The sequence below is a fragment of the Mugil cephalus genome, chromosome 6 (assembly GCF_022458985.1).
Source record: "Mugil cephalus isolate CIBA_MC_2020 chromosome 6, CIBA_Mcephalus_1.1, whole genome shotgun sequence".
Lineage (NCBI taxonomy): Eukaryota > Metazoa > Chordata > Actinopteri > Mugiliformes > Mugilidae > Mugil > Mugil cephalus.
Window position 1 is genome coordinate 8,430,965 of NC_061775.1, and position 24,455 is coordinate 8,455,419.

The 24,455-nt window shown below is 42.9% G+C and overlaps 2 protein-coding genes across 4 annotated transcripts; both read right to left on the reverse strand.

Moving 5' to 3' along the window:
* Positions 1-2,238: 2,238 nt before the first annotated feature.
* Positions 2,239-12,703, reverse strand: il23r (interleukin 23 receptor). Of its 3 annotated transcripts, XM_047586356.1 has the most exons (18): positions 12,606-12,703; positions 12,287-12,449; positions 12,104-12,205; positions 11,726-11,864; positions 11,144-11,325; positions 10,632-10,755; positions 10,363-10,529; positions 9,861-9,994; positions 9,543-9,753; positions 9,351-9,433; positions 8,053-8,248; positions 7,749-7,955; positions 7,157-7,255; positions 6,861-7,016; positions 4,740-4,880; positions 4,479-4,572; positions 3,410-3,500; positions 2,239-3,080 (listed from the first exon to the last, which is right to left on the reverse strand). In XM_047586356.1, exons 3-18 carry the CDS (start codon positions 12,162-12,164, stop codon positions 2,433-2,435), a joined length of 2,733 nt encoding a protein of 910 aa, XP_047442312.1. In that variant the 5' UTR covers positions 12,165-12,205; positions 12,287-12,449; positions 12,606-12,703; the 3' UTR covers positions 2,239-2,432. The 3 variants fall into 3 exon arrangements, with proteins under 3 accessions (XP_047442312.1, XP_047442313.1, XP_047442314.1); XM_047586357.1 differs by lacking the exon at positions 6,861-7,016; XM_047586358.1 differs by lacking the exons at positions 6,861-7,016; positions 7,157-7,255.
* Positions 12,704-13,487: 784 nt separating this feature from the next.
* On the reverse strand, positions 13,488-24,171 carry LOC125009825 (cytochrome P450 2J4-like). Its single transcript, XM_047588043.1, has 9 exons — positions 23,847-24,171; positions 17,553-17,715; positions 17,189-17,338; positions 16,772-16,932; positions 15,421-15,597; positions 15,198-15,336; positions 14,923-15,110; positions 14,236-14,377; positions 13,488-14,122 (listed from the first exon to the last, which is right to left on the reverse strand). The coding sequence occupies exons 1-9, from the start codon at positions 24,045-24,047 to the stop codon at positions 13,947-13,949; spliced, it is 1,497 nt and encodes a 498-aa protein (XP_047443999.1). The 5' UTR covers positions 24,048-24,171; the 3' UTR covers positions 13,488-13,946.
* Between the last annotated feature and the right edge of the window lie 284 nt (positions 24,172-24,455).

A 24,455-nucleotide genomic window follows, 5' to 3' on the forward strand; every position in this document is an offset into this window, starting at 1 on the left:
TTAGCTGCAGTATTAATACAGGGAAGCAGTTCATAATTTTTTGCATGTATAAATACAGTTTCTCATTTCATCTTCCATAACGCTTAATCCTCACTAGGGTCACGGGGCTGGCATTGGACGAGAGGCGGGATACACTCTGGACAGGGCGCCAGCCTATCGCAGGGCTTATAAATACAGTACAGTAATTAAAAAACATCCACTGCAACACATCTCTCGTAATCTATTTCCCGCACTCACCAGTAATGAAAGTGTCTAACCCCTCTTTGCTTCCTCTTCCCTCTTTGTTTCCAGGAAGCACAGGGGTCAAGTGTGGAAAGCTCCTGAAAAGTGACACCCCACCCACCCGTAGTCGTACTTTCTGGTTGATCTATTACTCCCTCCCTTTGACACTGTTTGCTAATTGACACTCCTGTCAATTAACTGATGAATTAAGAAGCAGCAATAGCTTGAATAATGACTTATTTAAAACTTCAGGCTTGACTGCAAATTGAAAGCTCCAGCTCAAAGCCTAAAATGCTAGCCTTATTATTTTTTTCCAGTCATAAATACACTCACTTGCCACTTCATTAGGTACACCTGTCCAACTGCTTGTTAACACAAATAGCTAATCAGCCAATCACATGGCTGCAGTTCAATGTATTTATTCATGTAGAGGTGATCATGATAACTTGCTGAAGTTCAAACCGAGCATCAGAATGGGGAAGAGAGAGGATTTAAGTGACTTGGTTGTTGTTGGTGCCAGACGGGCTGGTCTAAGTATTTCAGAAACTGCTGATCAACTGGGATTTTAACACACAACCATCTCCAGGGTTTACAGAGAATGGTCCGAAAAATAGAAACTATCCAGTGAGCAGCAGTTGTGTGGATGAAAATGCCTTGTTGATGTGAGAGGTTAGAGGAGAATGGACAGACTGGTTCAAGATGATAGAAAGGCAACAGTAACTCAAATAACCACTGGTTACAACCAAGGAATGCAGAATACAATCTCTGAACACACAACACGTCCAACCTTGAAGAAGATGGGCTACAGCAGCAGAAGACTACACCGAGTGCCACTCCTGTCAGCTAAGAACAGGAAACTGAGACTACAGTTCATACAGGCTCACCTAAACTGGACAATAGAAGATTGGAAAAACATTGCCTGATCTGACGAGTCTCAATTTCAGCTGCGACATTCGGATGGCAGGTTCAGGTGTAAACAACATTAAAGCATGGATCCATCCTGCCTTGTATCAAAGGTTCAGGCTGGTGGTGGTGTGATGGTGTGGGGGATATTTTCTTGGCACACTTTGGGCCCCTTAGTACAAACTGAGCATGGTTTAAATGCCACAGCCTCATGTGGTCTCCACAGTCACCAGATCTCAATCGGATAGACCATCACCTTTGGGATGTAGTGGAACAGGAGATTCTCATCATAGATGTGCAGCCGACAAATCTGCAGCAACTGTGTGATGCTATCATGTCAATATGAACCAAAATCTCTGAGGAATGTTTCCAACACCTTGTTGAAAGTACGCCACGAAGAATTAAGGCAGTTCTGAAGACAAAAAGTGGGTCCAACCTTTTACTAGCAAGTTGTACCTAATAAAGTGGCAGGCGAGTGTATATTATCATTAGGATTAGTCTTATTAAAAAAAAAAAAAAAAAAAAAATCCGCTCTATGAAACTGTACATAGGAACAGGTGACTCTTGTGCAAACATGTTGTTATTAAGAAAGTTCTGTATTAACAATGATCAGTAGTATGATTAGCTCATTAATTATCGATATACTGCGGCAGTTGACACACACAAAAAAGCTATTTGTCCACTAAACTGCTATTGCATTACAGTCCATCTTAGACAAAAAAGGGCAGCATGATGAAATCGACTGGAGGCAACTTCTGGGTACCATGAATGTCTGTGTAAAGTACTGTGTGAGTCTGTCCAGTAGATGCTCACATAGCATTTCACCAGGTAAGTTTTCACTCAGTGTTTCAGCAGGATTAATACTCTGTGTACCCTGAATATCTTTAATAAACGTATTGTTACTCTTTAATGTCACGTTGCCAGTGGTTGTCACAATGACTGGGATATTGCTTATCTTTAAACCTTTAAAACACAAACTTTGAAAGTCACAAGGGCTGATTGTTACACACTCTTTAGAACAACAGAACTTGACTTTATGGAGTCCCAGTGAGTAACTTTTACACCTCAGCCCTCTGGGCATATCATTAGAATTTATTCAAACTCATACGCACATAACTTTTAAATTAATTTAATAACTTTGTTTTTTTCCAGTGCTCATTAATTACAGATCATCTGAAATCATTTTCTCTCCTCCTTTCTCCTCCTCAAACAAAGTGACTGAGAGCAAGTGGTGCTTTAATAATGCTTTCTGGAAAACTGATTTAGTAGTGCAGTCTGTCCTGTCTGTGGCATTCCTGTTGTCCCTCCTACCTCAGCGTGTCACTGCTGGCAGCAGCTACCTGAGGGAAATAACCACCATTTAGTGTTGTCTCAAAAAGACAAGGAGACAAGCACATGTCTGTTGTGTCAGGAGTCACGTCTTCCTGTTGCAAGTCCACAGCTGGAAAGTCAGCTTTGTCCACGCCACCCTCAGTCTCTTTTCTCTCTTGGGAAAAGCCTTTGTTTAAAACATTCCTTTCAGCTCTTTTAGGCTGCAAGAGATGTGTAACAGAGCAGAGACTCAGTCCTTGAGGTTTATCAGAGAATTCCACATCCACACTCGGAAGCAAGTCTCCCAGTAATCCTTTAAATACAACTGAACACCTGTCCTCTTCTTCGGTTTCTAGGTCATCCCATTGCACATCCTCTGCATCGTTCACCTCCTCTCCCTGTGAAGTCAACGTAAAAATCTGTGGCTTGTAGCTGACGTGCTCCATTTGGTTGCCGACGATCGTCGCTGCGCCGTCAGGAAATAACAAAGGCGTATTCGCTGTGAGTTGTCCCGGTCCATTCTGAAGCACATCGACGTGGATGGTGGGATACACTTCGTCCATGTCCTCCTGAGAGATCACGACGATGGGGGACAGCGGAGGGTCACTGTCGGTGAACGAAAATAGTGGTTCGTCTCCACCGCGCTGGAGACCAAAAACATCAAACAAACAAAATCAAGCTTATGAAGTGATGAATACTCTGTAGGTGAATATGCATTGGACATACATGCACCATCACATTTAATCTTTCCAGTGAAGCTACGTAGCTGGACCTGTCAGAATGAAAGAAGGAAGTAACACTGACATTTGTCATTCACTCTGAAACTGCCGTAGCTTTAGCATATTCCAATTCTTTCTCTTTTGCTTTTGTTGGTACAGTATTCCAGTTGATGGCCGTTGTCTTTTTGCTTATCATGACGACAGCAGTTCTCAAACAAAGAAGGAAGCATGAAGGGCAACACAGTTGAATTTACCTTCAGCAGTTTGATGGCATTACTGTGCCCTGGTTTTGGCAAGGTTCCAACTAGCCAGGCGGGTCCCCAGGATATACATTTCTGTTTGATCCTAAGACAGAAAGACAGCTGAGTTTTTGTTCTTCTAGTTCGGGACAATCAGAATGAAACAGAATTATTCTGCCACAGAGACAGAAAGAAAAAAACCTCTAACATACCCATGCATTACTAATAGTCATTATTAGTAATGCATGATTAGATTATTAAATAATCTCCAAGGCCAAAACCACCAGTCAGAATGGGGAGCTTTGACCATGAATTGAACAAATTTTGCTGTATGGTTTAGGTTTCCGTTCATGGTAATTGTGTGGGTTCTTGTTCCTCTGCTCATATTGTGGTGTCACATTTAATGAAATCACCCGCAGTGACTTCCATCCTTTTTACTCGTAAAACAAAACCTATCCGCGCTCAAAGTCAGCTACAGGATATAGAGACAATAGCTGTCATGACTAAATGTTGAAGGTTAAATGTAGTTGATGCCCTCAGTGTCAAACAGCTGGAAGCAGGTTTTGACAGGTGGAGGACATCTGCGAAGTTAAAGCTGCTCTGGAGAGGAGAACATCCACAGATGGGCTGATGATCACCTTCATTAGTTTCGTATTCATTTACAGAGAATTTACAGGGAAACCCAAGAGTATGCAAAATCTAATCATTTTGGTACCTGTGAACATTCATGTCCAGAGTCAGTATCTTCACAGCTTTAACCACCAGGCTCAGAATGGGTCGCTTCGACCGCATTTTGTTCAAATTGTGCTATGTGGTTTACATGTCTGTTCATGTTAATTGAGTGGGTTTTTGCTCCTCAGCTCATATTGCGGCGGGGCATTTCTTGAAATCACTTACAGTGGTTTACGTCCTTTTTACTCGTAAAACAAAACCTATGCATGTTCAAAATCAGCAGCTGGACACTGAGCGACACCAAGTGAAAGCGATGGATGTCGTCGCAGAAAACTTCACTACGAGGATAAGTCTGGTGTCTGTTGGGATGTCAGGTCCTTGAAATGAGAGATTTTGACTGTGTTTTTAATACCTCTTTCTCACACAACTCCAGCACATCAGGTTGGCTATGATGCCTATGAAGACTGTAATGATGAAAACAGTCCCAATCACCAGGCTACTAGAAACTAGAGGAAAGGAGAAAAGAAAGATACCACAGTTAAGGGTAAACTAACTTCTATATCGTGTAAATAATCTTATAATTTTTTAAAGTGTATTGGCCTAAAATAAACATTAAAAAAAGCAGGCTTAATAAGTCAATATTTGTGGTTTTCATAAGGAGAAATGGCCGTACCAGAAGGAGCCTCAAGCTGGGAACAGATCCTTCTCCCCCGTGGTCCTTCTCCTGCTGCGGTGGATGCAGTCAGCTGTAGAGCCAGAGGTCCTTCAGGGCAGTCCAGCCACATCTGTCTTTGGCCAACAGCAGATATTGTCACTGGAGAGAAGCAAATGAGAGTTAGTTGTTTTTGTTTCCGTTTTAGCATTTCAGGGTTTCAAGGTCCATCAGTGTCAAATTTCAGCAAAGCAATCATAGAAGGATGAACTTTGCTAACCCGATTGTGAGATTAATTCAAAAAAGCTTTTGAATCTTTGGTTTGATTGTGACAAACACAGCCTGTCCACTGTAATTCCAGCTTGTTGCCATTATCAAAGTACACACCATGGCTCTGACAGTATTGTACTTGATGCAACTCTCAAACAGCGTTGTAGCCAAACTGACGCCCGCCATGAAGACTTCTTGTTACAATATGCAATCCGTAGGCTACAGCAGCTAAAGAACACCTGACTACCAAACTGCTGCGTGCCAAAACAGCTCAGGACCTAGAAACACTGGCGCTCAGGACTTAGCAGTTTGTAACTCGGGTCTCTGAACATTGTTTTTACCAAATCCTGTGATACTGGATAGTGATTACTAAACAAAGTGGAGGAATCTAAACACCCGAGAACAGGACAGGTGTCGTCTCCAGGCAGAACGTTCACTAGGCACTCGAGAACCCGGAAACTGACAAACAACAGCTGCACCAGGAGAGGACCAGCCTACTGAAGTCCATGAGCTCCTTAAGGAGAATGTGAGGGAGAAGGAAAAATCCACAGGTGAGCTGATACAAACACAAATTGCCTAACCTGGCCCACTTTTTTTTTTTTTTGTTTTTGTCTTGTACTCTTAAGTTTCATGAAATACATAAAAATAAACACAACTGAAGAATATTCTTCACATTGCATTGGTTGTATTTCTGGGATTGTTCAGGAAACATCCAGCTCACAACCAACAGTGAACACTGTCAGTAAAATTTCGGGTTAGACTACGTTTGTTTCTGTTACACTTAAATCTTAGTGGTCTCCACCTTCATTCATTTCATTTGAATTTGCTTACAACACAAACACGTGTAAAAGTGGAATTGCTATTATAAAGATTTATGTCTAATTCTGTGAAAACTGCTGCCACTACATCAGAGTCTGATTCTGTTAGTGATGAGTTGTGAATAGTAAAACAAAACAGCGTAAGACTCCTTCTAAAATAACTGTATGAAGATACAGCCATGCTCAGCATACACAACACATTTTAAAGAAAGGAAAAGGTACGCTCTCAGGTGCTACGCAGTTTCCACAAATAGTGTATAAAGCAGGCTGGTTTGAAACAGTCTTTACGGATGCATGTGTGCATGTAGCCACACAGCTTCCTGTTTGTGGTCAAACCAGTTCTAGAAAACTCTGAGGGCTCTCTGAAAATGATGACAGTCTGTGTTTGAAACACTGGCTTGCTCTCTACAGACGCAGACACGCATAATTAAGCAGTCATGAACATGATCTGACACACACAACATGTGTTGGACTTCACCAGACTAGTGACACGGTTGTCGTGCCAGTAGAGCAGCTGGTTCGGTTTAAGCTGCCCCTCCTTTTAGTTGTTTCAGTTTGGGATTAATGATAATAAATAAATAAATAAATAAATAGTCCACCAGCAGTCTAACATTTGAATTTCACCACATTACGGGAAGTGAGAGCAGAAAAACCCTGCTGATGCACTGAAGCATTGTGGGAGGGGAGTATCAATGGAAGGCTGGTTGCACACTTTCCGTTATGTAACAACAGCTTGTGTTAAGACACATAACATATACTACTGCATGTATAAGTGTGTACACGTGTGTGCACAAAAGCGTCAGTTTAGCTTGCCCAAATTTCCAAAAATATTCTGCCATGTACCCATGTCGCCCTAACTACAGGATCAATTAGGTTTTAAACATCTGTCTGTCAAATTTCTGTTACCACCCACCACTTTGTATATTATATCCATAAAGACACCCATATTCACTACATAAAATGATTGGTAATGAGGTAACCAGATATTTTTCTAAACTTATCAATGACACATGCACATGCTACATTCTTTTCATATTTATGTTTAGGTGCTCACTGTTTAATTCTGCGCTGCTAGAGTCCAGTTTCTGGAAGTAGATGGTGTACTTTTTAATAAAGCCCCTCTGTTGGTCTACAGGGAGCTCGTCCCATTGGACAAGGATCCGCTTGGCCTCATGGATCAGAATAGACACGTCGGGACCAGAAACTGGCTCTGAGACACGCATGGAGACAGAGAGAGAGTGACGCATTAGTATCTACATGGTGTGTTTTTCCTGATGTCAGCACGTAGGTAGGGCAAGAACAATCGTATAATGAAGAGGGGAGCACATGCTGAGTCTTTTTAATTCTTACTCTGCTCTCTGGAGTAGACCAGGCTGGATGATGGAGCACTGACACCTCTGGTGGTCACAGCATACAAAGACATATTATACCTCACACCTGCAGTCAAACCTGAAGCAGTATCAGAAGTAAAATGCGCTTTATTTCAGAAACAACGAGGTTTACTCATGAACAATGTATATATTGATAGTATCAAATTAATTTATCATTGTTGTGAAAGTGTAATTAATCAAATGACCACAAGAGGTCATCGTTTCATCTCAGTTGGATTTATTCTTATGTGTCAGTACACACGTGTGTGTGTTCTTGTACAGATATCTTTCTGAGAACCAGTTTAAGTTTCATACCATCAGATTGAGGACATTTGTGTAAAGTGAGGACATTTTGGCCGGTCCTCACTTTTTTGGCTGTTTTGAAGGTTAAAACTCAGTTTTAGGGTAAAGGTTACAATTAGGTTATGGTTAGGGTTAGGCATTTAGTTGAGATGGTTAGGGTTAGGGTAAGAGGCTAGGGAATGCATTATGCCAATGAGTGTCCTCACAAAGATGGCCATGCAAGAATGTGTGTGTGTGTGTGTGTGTGTGTGTAACAGCTTCTTGTTTACCTGAGATGGATGTGTTTTTAAGATCTTTGGCCAGTTTTAGCCAGTGCAGCCCTGAAGCAGGTACACTTGTCCATTCTATCACATAGTACAACAGCTGACTGTTGTCAAACGTCAACTGATCTTTGTTCTTTGGCCATGACCAGGATATGAGCACAGCACTGCCACTAGCAGTAGGAGTCAACCTTTCTAGAGCGGGGCCCAAAACACCTGAGGGGTTAAGACAGCAAAGAATTATCAGTCTTTGTCTCCAAAGCATTAACATTTAAGACTTTCTTTTGGACTTCAGTGTGTGACACTGTTGTACCTGACTGTCTGAGAGTCACGTCAGCTGGTGGGGATATTCCATATGAGGTGACAGCAGAGACGCTCAGTGCCTGAACCTCTGCTTCTACTTGGAATTCTCTGAAAGCAGCACCACAGGTCACCACATGTTTCTGGCCATTATCCAAAAAGATCTTGTACTGTTGAACAACGCCACTGTAATCCTCTGGAGGTGGAGGCTAGGGAGGAAGTTTGTCATTCAATTTTTACTCTTTAACTTCAGAATAATTTAAAAATCTAGTTTTGGATTTTACATGATTTGATTTCTTTAGTTGAAAGGACTGAAAGCAAGCTCGATTAAATATATTCAGCAACAGCATTAAAATACAAGTCCCACTTGTGCCATAAAAATAAATTTGTACATATCTGTAGCAACTGTGGTGTAGTGGTTAGAGGAGCTTTAAGATGGTAAAATCACTGGCTGAGGTGCTTTGAATAGGTTCCTAACCCCCTAAACTTTCTCCCTAAGCAGAAAACAAATTGAGGGATTAACCTCAATCTCCATGAGACTTTGGTGGGTTTTGAAGGCATGGCCATCACTGAACATTGTGCCCCAATTTCTACTGTACACCAGGAAGTGTTTGGACCCTGTCAAAATTGTCAAATTTACTGTGTGTTCACGTATAACAAGGTAATCAGTGTTACATATTATCAACGTGTAGCTATGGCTCCCCAGTTAGTTTAGTTAGGCAGAAGATTGAACTCTGAGTGATAACATCCACCCACCACGTCCCTTTGAACATATCTCCTGTGTTTAATCCAAACAGAAACCAAATGCCATTTTGTGATGGGCTCACAATCAAACAACGCCTTTAAACGTTTTCCTCATTTTGATCTCAGCAGCTGTTCATGCGCTGCATACAGAGTTTTGTGAATGCATCTTGCACAGTTTACTATAACACTGACAAAATCTATCCACAGACAGGCACAGACATGCAAACACCTGCCAAAATACTCAAAACCACTGTTGTGCTAGTTCCTGTTACAGTAGGTGTCTCTTCGACCACATTTTGGCAGCTGGTCTTATGAGGTACTGTGTGAAAGACTCTGTTTATCGCACAAGCATCAAAGTGGAAGCAATCTTATGACCTAAGCCTCTGTAAGACAATAAATAAACCAACGTCTAAAAATATCAGTCTATTCCTCATAATCACCGAATAGTGTCATCTTTTTGCACCATAACCAAACTGATCGATCAGAATAAAACATTTCAGGCATTGCACATGCAAAATGGGCAGTGTCAGAATAAAGGCCAGGGTGAATAATTAGATGACACATTACCTTCCACAGAACAGTCACTACCGGCCGCCCGTTTGTTCCCTGGCTGCCTAACATCCTCCACACATGCAACTGCTGAGATGGACCTGGAGATTAGATAAATCACAAGTCCTTGGTTTTGAATGAGTAACAACAAAATCACCTAATCACATTCAACGGGCCTTTGTTGCATGATAGAAGGAATTGTGAGCTTGCCTTTGCCGGGGCTTGTCTTCCTCACAGACAGGCTCCATTTGCTGCAGCGTGATCGCTCCCTGGATGGGGACCTCGTTGTGTAGCGGGACGTATTGGACAGTGTGAGCCCCCACGCTGAGTTACATGTTTTCACCTGGAACTCATATTCAGTCAGAGGCCTCAGGTTGTCCACATACAGACCCTTGCTGAGTTGTCTTCCCGTTCTCACTTCCTAAAAACATTAAAAGATCAGGTCAGCCGTGCTCTGCCTGATTGTGTCTGAAGCAGTAAAAAAAACAAACAAACAAACACGGTATCACTGGTATAATGTTATGTTACCCAGGTAATGTTATCTGTGCACAGCCTGACGTAGGCTCTGAGATGCAATAGGGATTCAATAGTATTCCATTGCAACACGGCTGCTGTGGAGTTCTCAAACTCTATGTGCGTAATGTGAGGGGTCTCAGGTATCACTGCAACACAAAGGAGCATAGAATGTTGCACTGTGCGATGAGTACTGCACAACGACCAGTATTACAGTTAGAAATGAAGCAATAACTGAAAGGTTGTTGAAGTGGATGTTAAAACTGAAACAGTGACAGAAGTGGGCCGAGGCAATGAGCCATGTTTCCCTTCAAAGGAATATTACAAAAACAGAAAAAAAAACAGTTGGCTGATAATCAGGTCAAATTAGTCAAACTGTGGAGATAAAATAACTGACTGAACATGACTCATTTCTCAAGCAGTCTGGTACTTTTAGTGAAAAAAATGATTTAAATAAAGCCCCACAAATAGAACGTATGATTATGTAGATATATTTTATATTAAAGTGAAAGCCTACCCATATCCTTTACAGAGAAGACGAAGGGATCAGATTGTGACACTCCGAAGTGGTTGTAAGCAGTGATGTTCAACAGGTATGTGGCATTTTCGTCTAGCATTGATCGTGGTACGGTGATCGATTCGGCGTCCCAGATTTGATCTGTACGTATCAGGGTCCCGTTTTCTCTGATCAGAAAGCACGTTTCAACAGTGAGGTTTTCTGTTTTCAAAAGCGTATACTGTCCCGTGTTAAAAACAAGAAACAAACAAAAAAAAACAACACCACACCTCTTGATTGAAATGTTGTAGGACGTGGAGAGATAAGTCTCCTGTCCTCTTGTCCACGAACAGCCCATGAAGTCTGAGCTCCTTGATGTTTCACAGGTGATATTTCCAGGTTTATCTGGAGGGACTTCAAGGGAAGAGAGTGGAAATAGATTTTTTTCTTTTTCAAACAAATGTAAAATCTCTTTCTGTCTCGTGCAAGCCAAAAAATGTAATTATTGATATCATTTGTCTTTTGATACTACTTGGTCTGTTTCCCCGTACGAAAAATTAAGGTATATATGAATTGTAAATCTGGAGTGACTTACTGATGAAAGTGAGAACTTGATTTCACTCTCTCTATGACCTAGCTGCTACTTAACATTTTATTTGAACTCTTACCACGTGTCGAGCCGTTAGCAATGAGATATGTGCGTGTACTGTAAACCTCTCTTCAGTGAACATCATATTTTCTTTTTAAATTCAAGCAGTCCCCACTGTGTGTGACTGCAGACATCAGAGCCAGCTGTACATACGCCCGCCGTGAAGATCCAGTCCATTAACAATCTTAGACCAGTGGTCACCGTCACCCTCCAGCTTGCAGATAACTATGGACTTTGGTGTCCATACATGGGGGAGATTGAACATCATGGTAGTGCTGGTGATCTTCTTCCGCCAATGCACAGTCGTACCATTCAGTTCCAGGGAGATTTTGAGCCTGGAGGTCAGTAAGGTAAATATTTTAATATTTCTTCTCAAGAGGGAGAACATGACAAAGTGCAGTTTTGAGAGTATCTGTGTGAATGTCATGTGTAACCACAGACAAAGACCCACAGATCAGTTTGTGTCTTAGTCAGAAAACAATCTACAGCAGCAATGACTTTATCATCAGTGTCAGAATGGCGACCACTGAGCTCCTTCTTTGGGTAAAACAAGGGAAGTACCTTCAGGGGTGATAAGCCCTGAGACCCTGAATTGCAAACAGATATACCACAAAGTTAACTTTTAAATTTCTTCATAACGAGTTCAACTGCATATGCATCAAGAGAGCAGAAGAAGCACAATCTCCTTCTACCTTGGGACACTAACTTATAAATTTTAAGGTATTGCTTTACTACCATTCTTTTCTCCCCGGATTATTTGTGATGTGGCAGTACACTGTCAGGTTGGAGCCCAGGAGGAAGGTTGCATCTGGCTTTACTGTCAGGTAGCCGAGGGGGTTGAAGACCTGGCAACCAGCTGGCCGCAGAGGGCAACCTACCCACAAACGAAAAACATACAAGTTTGAGAAAACGTGCTTAGATTTAAGATTGCAATGGTGTAAACATGTTTTCTGCATATCCCAGGAGCATCGTTACAGTCATGGACATGATTGTGTGAATATTGAAATGCTTTTTACCTCATCTCTGCAGTAAAGTTCAGGGTTTAGACCCAGAACATGGTTGTTACTGATAATTACTAACAGTAATGGATAGATGGATGGATTTAAAACTTACGCTGGATGGAAAAGGTAAGAAGCATGATCAGGCATCTCCAAATGGCTGAGAGGAAATTCATCTCAGCTCAGCTCAGCTCATCGTTCTTAACCCACTCAGCAACTGTCAACAAAATATCATCTTACCATAAATACAACATTCTTCGTGGGAATTGACGTACGCAAAGTGATCTTTAAAACCAACCTTAGCCATCCTGTATTCGGGTGCACAGCAGTCTTTTGGCTACCACGAGAAGGCTGATCAGTGTTTAGCTGATGCCTATCATCATTTCCAGTGTGTGTTTGTGGCTGATAACATTTACAGAAGCGTAAGAGTCTCCAATCATAGTAGCCCTGTGACACACACACTGTGGTAGATAAGAGAAAAAAGAAATTTTTTTTGCTGCGTTAGATTAGCACACATCGCGTCATGTTTAGTTATAATTCTGTTAAATGATTTTATCTATGTTAACACTCCACAAACTACGCAGTTCCACATCAAAATACGTTCAGACAAAACTCACCAGAGGTTCATGCTGTGAGAGAATTCTTTTCAAGACACCATCCAGTAACAGTAGCTATATAGTGTAGATCAGAAGACTCGCTTTGCGAAATGCTCTGACTAAAGTGATCTCCGTCAAGCATGAGAAACACCTTAAAGAGGCCAGTGACCTACTTTGGTGGTATTCTGGCAAATGCAGAATCTTTGAACATTCATTTGAGTGCTTTGCTGTCCTACTTCAGTTGCCTGTTCGTTGTTCACCACACATGTTCTGTTGACTTCACACATCAGTGTGCTAAGTGCCTGCTCTCATTAAACGTGCTGCTGTTGGCAGATAATCAAGTGTTCGACCCAGCTGATTACACCCTGTGACATTTTACAGAGCAATATGCCGACCACTGCTTCACAGCAACCTAGTTACTTAAATTTCCGCTGGCGCGGACACTTGTTACAGTAATTTTAAGCTTACTGATGCAGTAAATGACAAAACAAAGTTTATTTAGATGCCCAAAATTAATTCACCGCATCAAAAACATTCAAAAACTTGTATCTTGGAACTCACAGTGATTATACTCTCTTTAAAATATTTATCTTTAGGGTAGTCAAACAAACTTACACGTGTAGTATGATAGAAGTCACCTCACACTTTTTCCATCGAGCCGGTTGCTTATGTTTGTAGCCGACTGAGAGTCAGACTCAGACTTCTCAAACTACCCCAGTTTTATGTTATTTTCTCTGGCTTGTTATTTTCCATCTCTAACTTCAAAACCTTTACAGGGAAAACCCAGAAGTCTGAGAAAGTGCACTTTACTACAAAGATAAAAGAGACCTCAAGCTTGAGGTTTTCTGAGTATGAATAATTCATCATAATGCTGTAATTTAGGAAAAAATCAAAAAGTTGTACTCATTTTACGATTCTTTTATTAAAATCATTTGTCACACAAAATTGTTAATAACATATATAACATATTCATATAACATATTCTCAAACTGATCAACAGCTCTGATTTGACAATAAACCTCTGTGTGAATTTGAACACTCAGCAGATCCAGTGAGTAAAAAGTATGGGCTAAAACTCAGTGTAATGTTTAATTAAAAGCCAAACGTTTCTAGCTGTAGCAAGCAGAAAGGATTGTACTAACATTGTTCCCAGTGATAGTAGCGATTACTCCTGAATACAGTAGCATTGTGAAATGCAAATGTTCAGTAAAAGACTGATTGACAAGAAGAAAATTACTCCCAAATTGATTTTTACTCAAAGACTAATAATAATATAGCAGATATGGTTGGTGCATCGCAAGCTAAATGCGATAGTGCTAAGAAATAGGTATAGGTCAGTTTAGGATATGTTGGGACACTGATTTATCGTGGCACGGCACAGACACGGTAAGGTTTAGGACAACGAGTGGCTCCCGCGATGCACTCCAGACTGGGCTGCTCTCCAGGGGGTGCAGAGAATGAAAACCTCTGAAGGAGGGATGTGAAGAACAGGAACAACTCCATCCTGGCCAGCTGTTCACCGAGACACACACGCTTACCTGAGAACACACAACACAACAGACGAGTTTGACCCAGAGAGTTCACAAGATCTGGATCAGACTAAGTATACAGTGTGATTTTGAGCCAAAATATTTAATAATGTATTACTAACCTGCAGAAAATGGAAGGAAGGCCTCTCTCTTCCTAAATTTACCATCCTGGTCCAGAAAGTGTTGAGGGTTGAAGGAGTTTGGAGTTTCCCACATTGACACATCATGGAGGACAGAGTGCAGTGTAGGCAGGATCATGGTTCCCTGAAGAAACACCCATTTCCAAGCACATATTAAATAATGGAGTAACTCAATTTTAATACAAAAAAAAGTAGATGAGTTAATGTTTGTGAAGCATAAAATGGAGCCTTTTTCTTTTGTTAGGATTTTTTTTTTTTTTGGAAAAGTCATGTTATATTTTGGAGAATCGTCAGAGCTCATGTGCAAAATAGATTTATTCATGAGATACACTAGATTAATGTGAAACATAACAAAAGCGTTGCTGTTGCTTCATAATTTCCAGACATTTCACATTTTCGATCATACATTAGGTAGCTATCCAGGAGATTTTAATTATAGCATGTTCACCTGCTGATGTTCCACAAGATCCTGTTATGATTTGGTCAACGCCGAACTCAACTTTAAGGATAACTTTTAATTGATAGTAATTAATAGCTTTAGGAGTATTTCTTAGTATAGGAAAAACTAACTAGAACAAAGCAAATTGATCATTTAAAGTCACAAAAACATTTCACTCCAAAGCTATACTGACAGGCAATCCAACTTAGAAAAGGGTACTTATTGTGTACCTTTGGGATTGTGTACTTATCCACTGTAGTATCCTTGTTTGCCATGTGAGCCACATTGAGAGGGATGATGTTGCCCATCCTCTGTATCTCATGGATGACTGCATCAGTGTAGGGCATGTTTTCTCTGTCAGACATACACGGCTGTCTGGATGAACCAATCACAGCATCAATCTCAGCCTGGACTCTCTCTGCACACAGTGGAAACAGGAAACGTGTGAGTCTGGGGGACACATAAATGAGACGTCTGACAATATCTGGCTATTACTCAAACACACCTTGTATGTCAGGGTAGTGGATCATGTAAAGCAGCCCCCAGTGTAAAGTAGTGGTAGTAGTTTCAGTTCCAGCACCAAACAAGTCCATTGTGCAGAAACATAAATTTTTGAGATCAAACCCAGATTCTTTGTCCTTTGTCTGTCGGTGATACACAAGAGACAGAAGACATATTTTATTAGAAATGCAAGAACAAACACACTACAGACACGTTAAAACACTCACCTGTCCCATTTCTATGAGGAAGGAGTCAATGTAGTCTCTTGGTGATGATGGGTCAAGGGTGTCTTTGTGTTCATTGATCCTGATTTCTACAAAGTCAATTACTTCTTGTATCAGACTGAATATCTTCTGATGAGGTCCAGGCAACCACTTCATCAGCCAGGGGGCTGTGTTGTAAAGCTACAAAACAGCAGAAAATCATTAACCAGATCAGATGACAGCTCAAAAGTACAGTAGTTAGGACATTTATCTTTCTATTGAGAAGATGAGGGGCCATTTTAGTGTACAATGAGTACTTTTACCTTTAATTCTTTAAGTGCAGATTGCTGCCATTTTCCTGTACTTTTGCTTGACAATTTTTAAATTTCATTTGTTAAATTACTTATGTTGCATGAAAATCCCAGTTGATCAGCAGTTTCTGAAATACTTAGACCAGCCCATCTGGCACCAACAACCATGCCACGTTCACTTAAATCCCCTTTCTTCCCCATTCTGATGCTCAGTTTGAACTTCAGCAAGTTGTCTTGATCACCTCTACATGAATAAATGCATTTAATTACAGCCACGTGATTGGCTGATTAGGTATTTTTGTTAACTAGCAACTGGACAGGTGTACCTAATAAAGTGGCAAGTGAGTGTATAGTTCCTCCAGTTCCATGTGACCACGTCAAACTCTGGCCACAGCTGGGCAGTGATAAGCATCAATCAGTCTGTCTCTATCACAATAGACGTCTTTCTCATAACTGCAGATTCAACCACAACCACCCTCAAACCTCACTCATGATAGACCCAGAAAACCATCACTTTTGGGCTCAAGTTCCAGACTATTTCTTTAATTTTAGTTGAGCTCAAGAGTTCTTCTCCCTTGCTGACAGCAGCTTGGCCCAAGACCTGCTCACCTATCCTCTGTCGTTTGACTGTTTGCCAGAATCTCCTGAGCAGTTCCTCAAAGGTTTTTTTCCATTGTCTCATCACGTTTCCCCCAAAGACCTTTTGTTGCAGCTGCCATTTTTCCTGGCCTAGAAAATCTCCCAGCTGCCTCGGGAAACACCCATTCTGCTAAAATCTGAAAGGACATTCAACTTGATGGCTCCTCCTTCATCAAAATATGAAGGCTTCATCCTGGTGACTTGGAACTCAACACTGTATTTGTTTCGGTACCCAGGGGTATGCCCGCTGACGCAGAAGCAGATTGGATAAATGGTTGTCCATTGGTTGAATGCAAAGAATAGACACAAACATGCAACCTCAAGTGCACACAAAGGCGCAAATGCAAATGCTCACAGATGGAGACTCCTTCAATTATTGGTGAGATTGATCGGCACTGTAGCCTTTTCACAACCTTTTCACTCACCTGTGCCCACACACTCCCCTGTAAACGCACTGTCTCACTGAAGTTCTGCAGAATATGCTGGTACTGCTTGTCATTGTACTCAAACCGATTCCCAAACACCAAACAGCAAATAATGTTGGACACAGCATTATTTATCAGTGACTTGGTATTAAAAGGTTTGCCTGTAAAAAAAGAAGAGAAAATGTAGATAAGATACAGACTGAAGGTTTGTTGGCCTTAGGTCAGGGCAAAACTGTCTCATGATGACTCAGTATTATTTAAAACCTATCATGCATTTAATAAATGTTTATTAGTGATGTTATGAGTGAACATATTTTGATCCAAAACATTGATGTGTGTGCAAACTTGAATGAAAGAGAAAACGATATGTTAATATCATTAACTTGTAATAGTAAAATAGCATATTGTTTTCTGTGCCTTGCTCATCTGCAAAAGCCTCTGTGAGGTACTGGCACTCCTGCTGGATGTATCGCTCCAGGGTCTTCTTGCCCAGACCAAAGTTTCTGAGTGTATGAAGAGCAAATCTTCTCTGCTGCTTCCACTTATAACCACTGGAACCCACGAGACCTTTTGGGAACACAAAACAACATGAAATTGAAGCTACTGTAAGCCAGTATCGCTGTGCTCATGTCATACAGATGCCCTGATTGGTAGCACTGACAAAGTCTATATTATTTGTCTATATATATATATATATATCATAGTGTTGTCTGTCTGATGCTGTCTGCCTTATTATAAACACCACCTAGCAATTTTTGACACGGAATGAGACAAAATGCACCTCTATTTCCAACCAATTCTTCAAACAATGGTACAGAGGGCCGATCTGTGAAGTCTTCTCCTCGTTCGACCAGGGCTTCTTTCATGAGCTTGTAGCCATTGATGACCACAATCCTTCCACCAAAGAGACGGAGGCTGAATATGTTCCCGTATTTCTGTGCAAACTGAACATAGTTGTGGTGCAACACTGCATTGAGTACATATATTTAACAATTATTAATAAATATGTAGCACACACGACTGATGTGGAAGTGTAGAAGTGACTCAAAAGGCAATTTGTATCAAGACACTGGAGATGATTTCCAGGAAACTACAGCTACAAACTTGTCTATATGCACAGTTAACTTTTCACCCTGATATATTTATTGACCTCAGAAGATTGGTTAGTGCTAATCAAAGTCTGGTGGTGAAAATATTCAGAATAATACTGGGGAAACCTAGTTCACCAAGAATCAAGTTTATTTCCATTTTATTACAGTTAATGATTTCCAATGTTTCCCATGGGATCTGAAATCAGAGCACACACGCGCACACGCACACGCGCACACGCACACGCGCACACGCACGCGCACACACACAAAATAAGCATTACACTATATAAAAATCACAGATCATACACTAATACATCTCAGATGTTGACAATTGACTTTGCAAACGATGACGTTACCCACGAGACAGCATGTCAACCACCAGATTATCAGCCCCTTTCTTGTGCTTTACCTCGATGTTATAGCGCTGTGCTTGGAGCGCCCAGCGCATCAACCGCTGGTTACTGTTGTACATATGCATCAGGAAAACATGGAGGTTGTGATCTGTGTACACTGTAACTGGTACAGATGTGGAGCCCACATAAACTTTGGAGTGCTGCAAAGCAAGGAGCATGGCCAGGGTTTCTTAATCGTTGAGTAATTCAGCTGATGCTTTTTAAACTTCACTGAGAAGTAGCAGACAGGGTGGCACACATTATCAACACCGTCTTGCAATAGCACTGCTCCAGCTCCTATGGCACTAGCATCGACTTCCAGCTTGAAAGGCCTGGAGAAGTTGGGTGCAGCCAACACTGGGGCACTACAGAGGAGGGACTTGGCAGCAGTAAAGGCATGGGCACAGTCATCATCCCAAACAAAAGGAATGGCTGGGCTACACAGCTTGGTCAATGGGGCAACCTCTACATAAAAAAGGTTTTACAAAAACACAGATAGTAACCGGCCATACCCAGGATACATCTCAGTTCACGCCGAGTCATAGGTGTCGGGAGAGCCAGCACAGCCTCAACCTTGGTGGTCACCGGCAGAACCTGCCCATGGCCAACCTGCTTCCCCAAGTAGGTGATCATAGCCTTGCCAAATTCGCACTTGGCCAGATTTAACGTTAGTGAGGCATCTGCCAGGCACCGGAACACATCCTTCAAGCTGGAGATGTGACTCACCCAGTCTCTGGAATAGACCACCACATCATCTAAGCACACGCTACAGTCAGGCACATTTCCCAATAAATGCTGCATGAGGCGCTGGAAAGTGGCTGGGGCATTTATCATGCGAAAGGCCATTACGGTGTACTGCAAGAAGGCATCAGGGGTGACAAATGCAGAAATGTCAGATGCACGTTGCGTTAAAGGGACCTGCCAGTACCCTTTTAGCAGATCTAGTTTCGTAATACATTCTGCAGGACCCACACTGTCGATACAATCATCAATACGAGGTAAAGGAAAGGAATCCGGCACAGTCCCTGCGTTCACAGTGAAATCGGTGCAGAATCGAGGGGTTCCGTCTGACTTAGGAGTCAACAAACAGGGCGAGCTCCAAGGACTACAACTAGGTCGGGCAAAACCGTTTTCAACCAGGTACGCAACCTCTTGTTTCATTAATTCTCTTTTCTCAACAGGACAGCGGTACGCATGCTGCTTAATGGGTGTATGATCACTCACATCAATATCATGCTCTAACACGTTGGTACGGCATGGCACATCCCCATGCAAAGTGGGGTAGGTAACGAGAAGGTCAAGCACATCCTGACGCTGAGCTGGGGGAAGATAGGACAGATGTTACTCGGCATTCGACATGAACTCGGAGTTGGACAACTGGCCAGACTGCTGTGCATCAGAGGGTGGAATCAAGTCATCAGTTACATCGGCTACACAAACAAGCAAAGGAGCGACGGTAACAGAGTGCTCTGAACGTGCAACCTGTTTATCCTCTGGTGAGTGGAAAGCTTTAAGCATGTTAATATGGCACAAACGAGTCTTCTTGCGACACTCGGGCGTCCGGATGACATAATCTGTGTCAGAGATTCTACTCTCCACTACATAGGGACCCGTGAATCAAGCTGTAAGCGCGGACCCAGGTGCGGGTAGCAACACCAACACCTCATCACCAGGCTGGAACTGCCGCTCAACAGCCTTCCGGTCAAATCGTTGTTTCATACTGCCCTGAGCAGAGGAGAGGGCCTCTTTTGCCAGCTTAGAGGCAAGATGCAGACGCTCTCTGCATTTGGAGACAAAATCCACAATGTTAGTTTGTCTTGGGGAGCTGCCCACCAACTGCTCCTTCAAGACTGCTAACGGACCTCGCACATTGTACCCAAATACTAGCTCCGCTGGGCTGAACCTCAGAGACTCCTGCTTTGCATCTCTAATGGCAAACAATACAAATGGTACCCCCTCATCCCAGTCTTTACCACTGTCATGACAAAATTTACTTAACATAGATTTTAAAGTTTGATGCCACCGTTCAAGCGCACCTTGAGACTCGGGATGGTAAGCACTCGACACAGAATGACAAATACCCAGAGACTGCAGGGTCTCATTAAAGACCTTGGAAAGAAAATTAGTTCCCTGGTCAGTTTGCACCACCCTCGGCAAACCAAACGGAGTGAAAAACTTCAGCAGTGCCTTCGTGACCGCTGGTGCTGTAACTTTTCGCAAAGGGACAGCCGCAGGAAACCAAGTGGAGACACACATCATTGTTAACATGAACTGGTTGCCAGCCTTAGTTCTAGGCAGTGGACCCACACAATCAACAATCACATGCTCGAAAGGCTCACCAATGGCTGGAACAGGACGAAGAGGAGCAGGGGGCACAGGCTGATTCGGTTTCCCTACAATCTGACAAGTACTGCAACACTTACAAAAATTCGTCACATCATCCTTTAAACCGGGCCAAAAGAAATGCCGGAGGACTCGATGATAGGTCTTAGTTACCCCCAGGTGACCTGACCACAAATGTTCATGGGCCAACTTCAGCACATGCTGGCGATAATTAACAGGAAGGACTATCTGATGGACCACCCCCCAATCCTCACCAAGCTCAACTGCTGCTCTGCCTGATTGTGAAGCCCACCTGCGCATCAGGACACCATCGTCAAGAAAATATGGTTGCTTAGATGTACACTCACTGGATTCCTTCACAGCAGCAGCCATACATTTAGCTAAAGATCGATCTGTTTGCTGGGAAGCAATGAGAGCCTCACGATTAAGTGGTAAGGGAGCCGCAAGAGCAACAGGAGCAACAGGCTCCCCACCCTGTTCAGGTTTTCTGAACCACACCGTCCTCTGAACCACCATCAGGGGGCAGCTCATCCTGGGAGAGAACAGATAGAAACAGAATCGGCCAAATCAACCTCCTGGTCCTGAGCCTGCCCACGGGCCTTAGCTCTTGTTAGCACACTAACCGTAAACACATCAGGATGTTTTTCAGCCAACTCATCAGGATCAGACTCTGGAATGGGCTCAGCAACGACCTTAGGAACAGGATAAACCTTTCCGCCAGCAATATCATTACCCATGATGAAATCGACACCACTAATAGGAAAACACGAGCGAACCCCCACATGAAAATAACCAGTCGCCAGATCCGACTGCACATGGATTCTGTGCAGAAGGGCGGGAATGACACCCATCTCAATCCCCCTAACCACAGCACTGGCGTCAGACTCAGCACCAGATGGCAACACACTGGACAAAGCGAGGGACTGCGAGCAGGCCGTGTCACGCAGCGCAGTCACTAGGCGCTGGTCCCTGGCCTGTCCCGCAAGAGACACCCAACACTTGAATATGAAAGGCCTAAAACAGTCTCCAGGAACCTCTGACACTATGGTCTCGCTACTGATGGACGTTTTAATAAGCCCCACGCCTTTTGGTGGCCTCGCAACAGGCTGCTTACGCTTCCAGGCAACACAATCCGCCATCAAATGACCCGACTTATGACAATAAAAACATTGCCGATCAACTTTGGAAACAGAAGGAACAGCAGCTCCTGACACCTGCGTACAAGACTTCGGCAAAACCTCCCGAGGGGACTCACGTTTAGCCAACACACTTTTGTGTGTGAGCGCAAACTCATCTGCCAAGGTGGCAGCCTGCTGCAAGGTGGACACTTTCTGTTCGTTCAGATATACAACAGTACGCTCAGAAACAACTTTTAAATTCTTCCAGCAACATAAGTTCGCGCACAGAGGTAAAATCATCAGCCTTACAGGCCGCACACCACCGGTCGAAGAGAACGCCCTTCTCTCTGGCAGAGTCAATATGGGTCTGGTTGGATACCTTACGAAGATTTCGAAATCGCTGTCTGTACGCCTCAGGTACCAGCTCATATGCCCGCAGAATAGCACCTTTAACTTTGTCATAATTGAGACCATCCTTCAAGGACAAGGAGGAGCAGGCCTCCTGAGCTCTGTCAACCTGCACTGTAGTAAAATAGCCCACACATCCTCTGGCCAGCGTAACGCAGCGGCAATACGCTCAAAGGCGCCGAAATTTTCTACCTCTGCCTCACGAAATACAGGGACCAAGGAAATGTGTTTAGTCATATCGAAAGTGACGGATGGAAGTGACACAGGTGGAACCTTGCCAGCAGGAGCAGTACGAGCCTGAAGCTCAACTTGGCGCAGCCTAACAGCTGTGTCCGCCTCTAACTTTTTTAATTCCAACTCCCTGCGAAACTGAAACTCACGCTCGCGCTCCTCTTTTTCTAACTGAAAACGAGCTAAACGGACTTTCAGTCTGGCTTCCACTTTTGAGCCTTGAGTGGACTCAACAGAGAATGGGACAAACTGAGGTATTGTGACCGGCCTCGCCGCCGTCCCCACCTCTTTCACAGCAGGAGTACCCTGATCGGCCACTTCCACCGGGCCGCCCTCACCAGGAGAGGCTGCTGCCACAACCGGAGCGTCCCCAGGCAAACTAAGAATTCCTCTACTGACCAACTCATCTAAAAGCACCGCCTTTAGCTCAGCTTTGACAAGGGACATAGAAACCGGGACACCATAGTACTCGGCAATCACACGTAGATCACTTTTTGTACATTTATCAAACACAATTAATGAGGGATCCGACACAAATGCGCCAGCGTCAAACGCTGCCATTACCAAAACACTCCGCGAGGAAATAACAGCAAACCACAAACAAAACAATCAACTGGGAACCACCAGGAACACACGCGCCACGTATGATGTCCACACACAAACAGCCGCCACGAAAGACAAACTTCCCCAGATCCTACCTAACATGAACTTCACCTACCAATCTTCTAGGGCGTGCCGGGCTCGAGGCGTCTTATTGGCAACACATCAGCGGCCGAAACCCTGAAACGCCAGCCCCCACCGGAGACCAAAGCCTCCGCCCGGAGTTAACCCCGAAAATAAAAAAGGCAAAATAACAAAAGAGCACCCGATGGAAAGGATGAGTTCAACTCAACCCAACTGGGCACTCACCTGTGTAATCCGGAGAAACTGCCACTGACGTGGCCACCGGCTGCAGGCACACAGACACCAATACGCAGGACAAACTGGGAACGAACAACAAAAGAAACTCTCCGGTACAGCTGCGAGAACGATCTCGGACGAGCCCCCAAAATAGTTACGACCCGACAGGGCAGAAAATGGTGTAGGGGAACACAAGGAGGTAACAATTGAGGTAAAAGGGAAAACAAACCAAAGAAGCCAACCAAGGACCGTCTGCAATCGCAGGGATTTATTCACAATATACAATAACGCAAGAAGAAGCCTTTCGCAAACACCACGATGCCAGCCAGAAACAAACACACTGCACACCACGACACGCTGGCTGCAGGATCACTTTCCCAATGACGCACCCAGGTAGGAGATTTATGGCCTACAGCTGGCAATCAGCTAATCAGAGAACAAAAAGACAAGGCTACACACACACACACACACTGGCCCGTAACGGGTACATGAAGAGAAAAAGAATTAAAAAAAAAAAAAAAAAAAAAAAAAGGTTCACTGATGATGCTTTTCATTTACGTTTATATAGTTTTTTGATAAAGTGGACTCATACCTCTGTGAACTGCAGGTGAAGTTTGCTGGCTTCAATACGATGAAGATCACCAATAAAAGGAAGCGCCCACGGCCCAGGAGGAAAGTTCTTTGGTCGTCTGTTCTTTATGATATCAGCCAACAACAGAAACACACAGAAAAATATTAAAACACTCCTGGCGTCGATCCAATCCAAACCGAGGACATTGAATACTGCCTCCATTGGTTTTCTTATTTATCCCAAATTTAATATATATTAGAGACAAATCTTTGTTTCTAGTTTTTAAATTTAAGTGGTCTCGTCTTAGCTGTGTTAACACGGTCAAATAGAAAGCCGTCAGGAATGTGCAGGGAAATACTGCAGCAAAATAGCCTGGCCTTCAAAATAAGAGCATGTGACTAAGCACTTTTACATTTGTAGAAATATCAATACCTCAAGTGGTACGCTATAACATTTTAAATGTTTCTTTTTCTTGTTTTTTTTTATCCTATTTTTGATACCACTGTATTATACAGTGAATCTGTATGTGAATGTGTATAGAGCATTACTTTATTGTTGCAGCTGGTATGAGTGGGGCTGAATCTCACTATTTTATAGGGCCACATGAATCTTAACCTCTAATCCACTAAA

Bases quoted from the DNA above. Each gene is read 5' to 3' on its own strand.
- il23r (XM_047586356.1), bottom strand. From the start codon at position 12,164: ATGAATTTCCTCTCAGCCATTTGGAGATGCCTGATCATGCTTCTTACC. The intron at 9,754-9,860 runs GTAACATAACAT...TAATGTTTTTAG, and splicing joins GCACAGATAACATTACCTGG to GAAGTGAGAACGGGAAGACA. The intron at 4,881-6,860 runs GTGAGCACCTAA...GCTTCTCTCCAG, and splicing joins TAGCAGCGCAGAATTAAACA to TGACAATATCTGCTGTTGGC.
- LOC125009825 (XM_047588043.1), bottom strand. From the start codon at position 24,047: ATGGAGGCAGTATTCAATGTCCTCGGTTTGGATTGGATCGACGCCAGG. The intron at 16,933-17,188 runs GCACAGAAAACA...CTTTTTTTACAG, and splicing joins GGCTTTTGCAGATGAGCAAG to GCAAACCTTTTAATACCAAG. The intron at 15,337-15,420 runs GTGAGTGTTTTA...TATCACCGACAG, and splicing joins TCCTCATAGAAATGGGACAG to ACAAAGGACAAAGAATCTGG.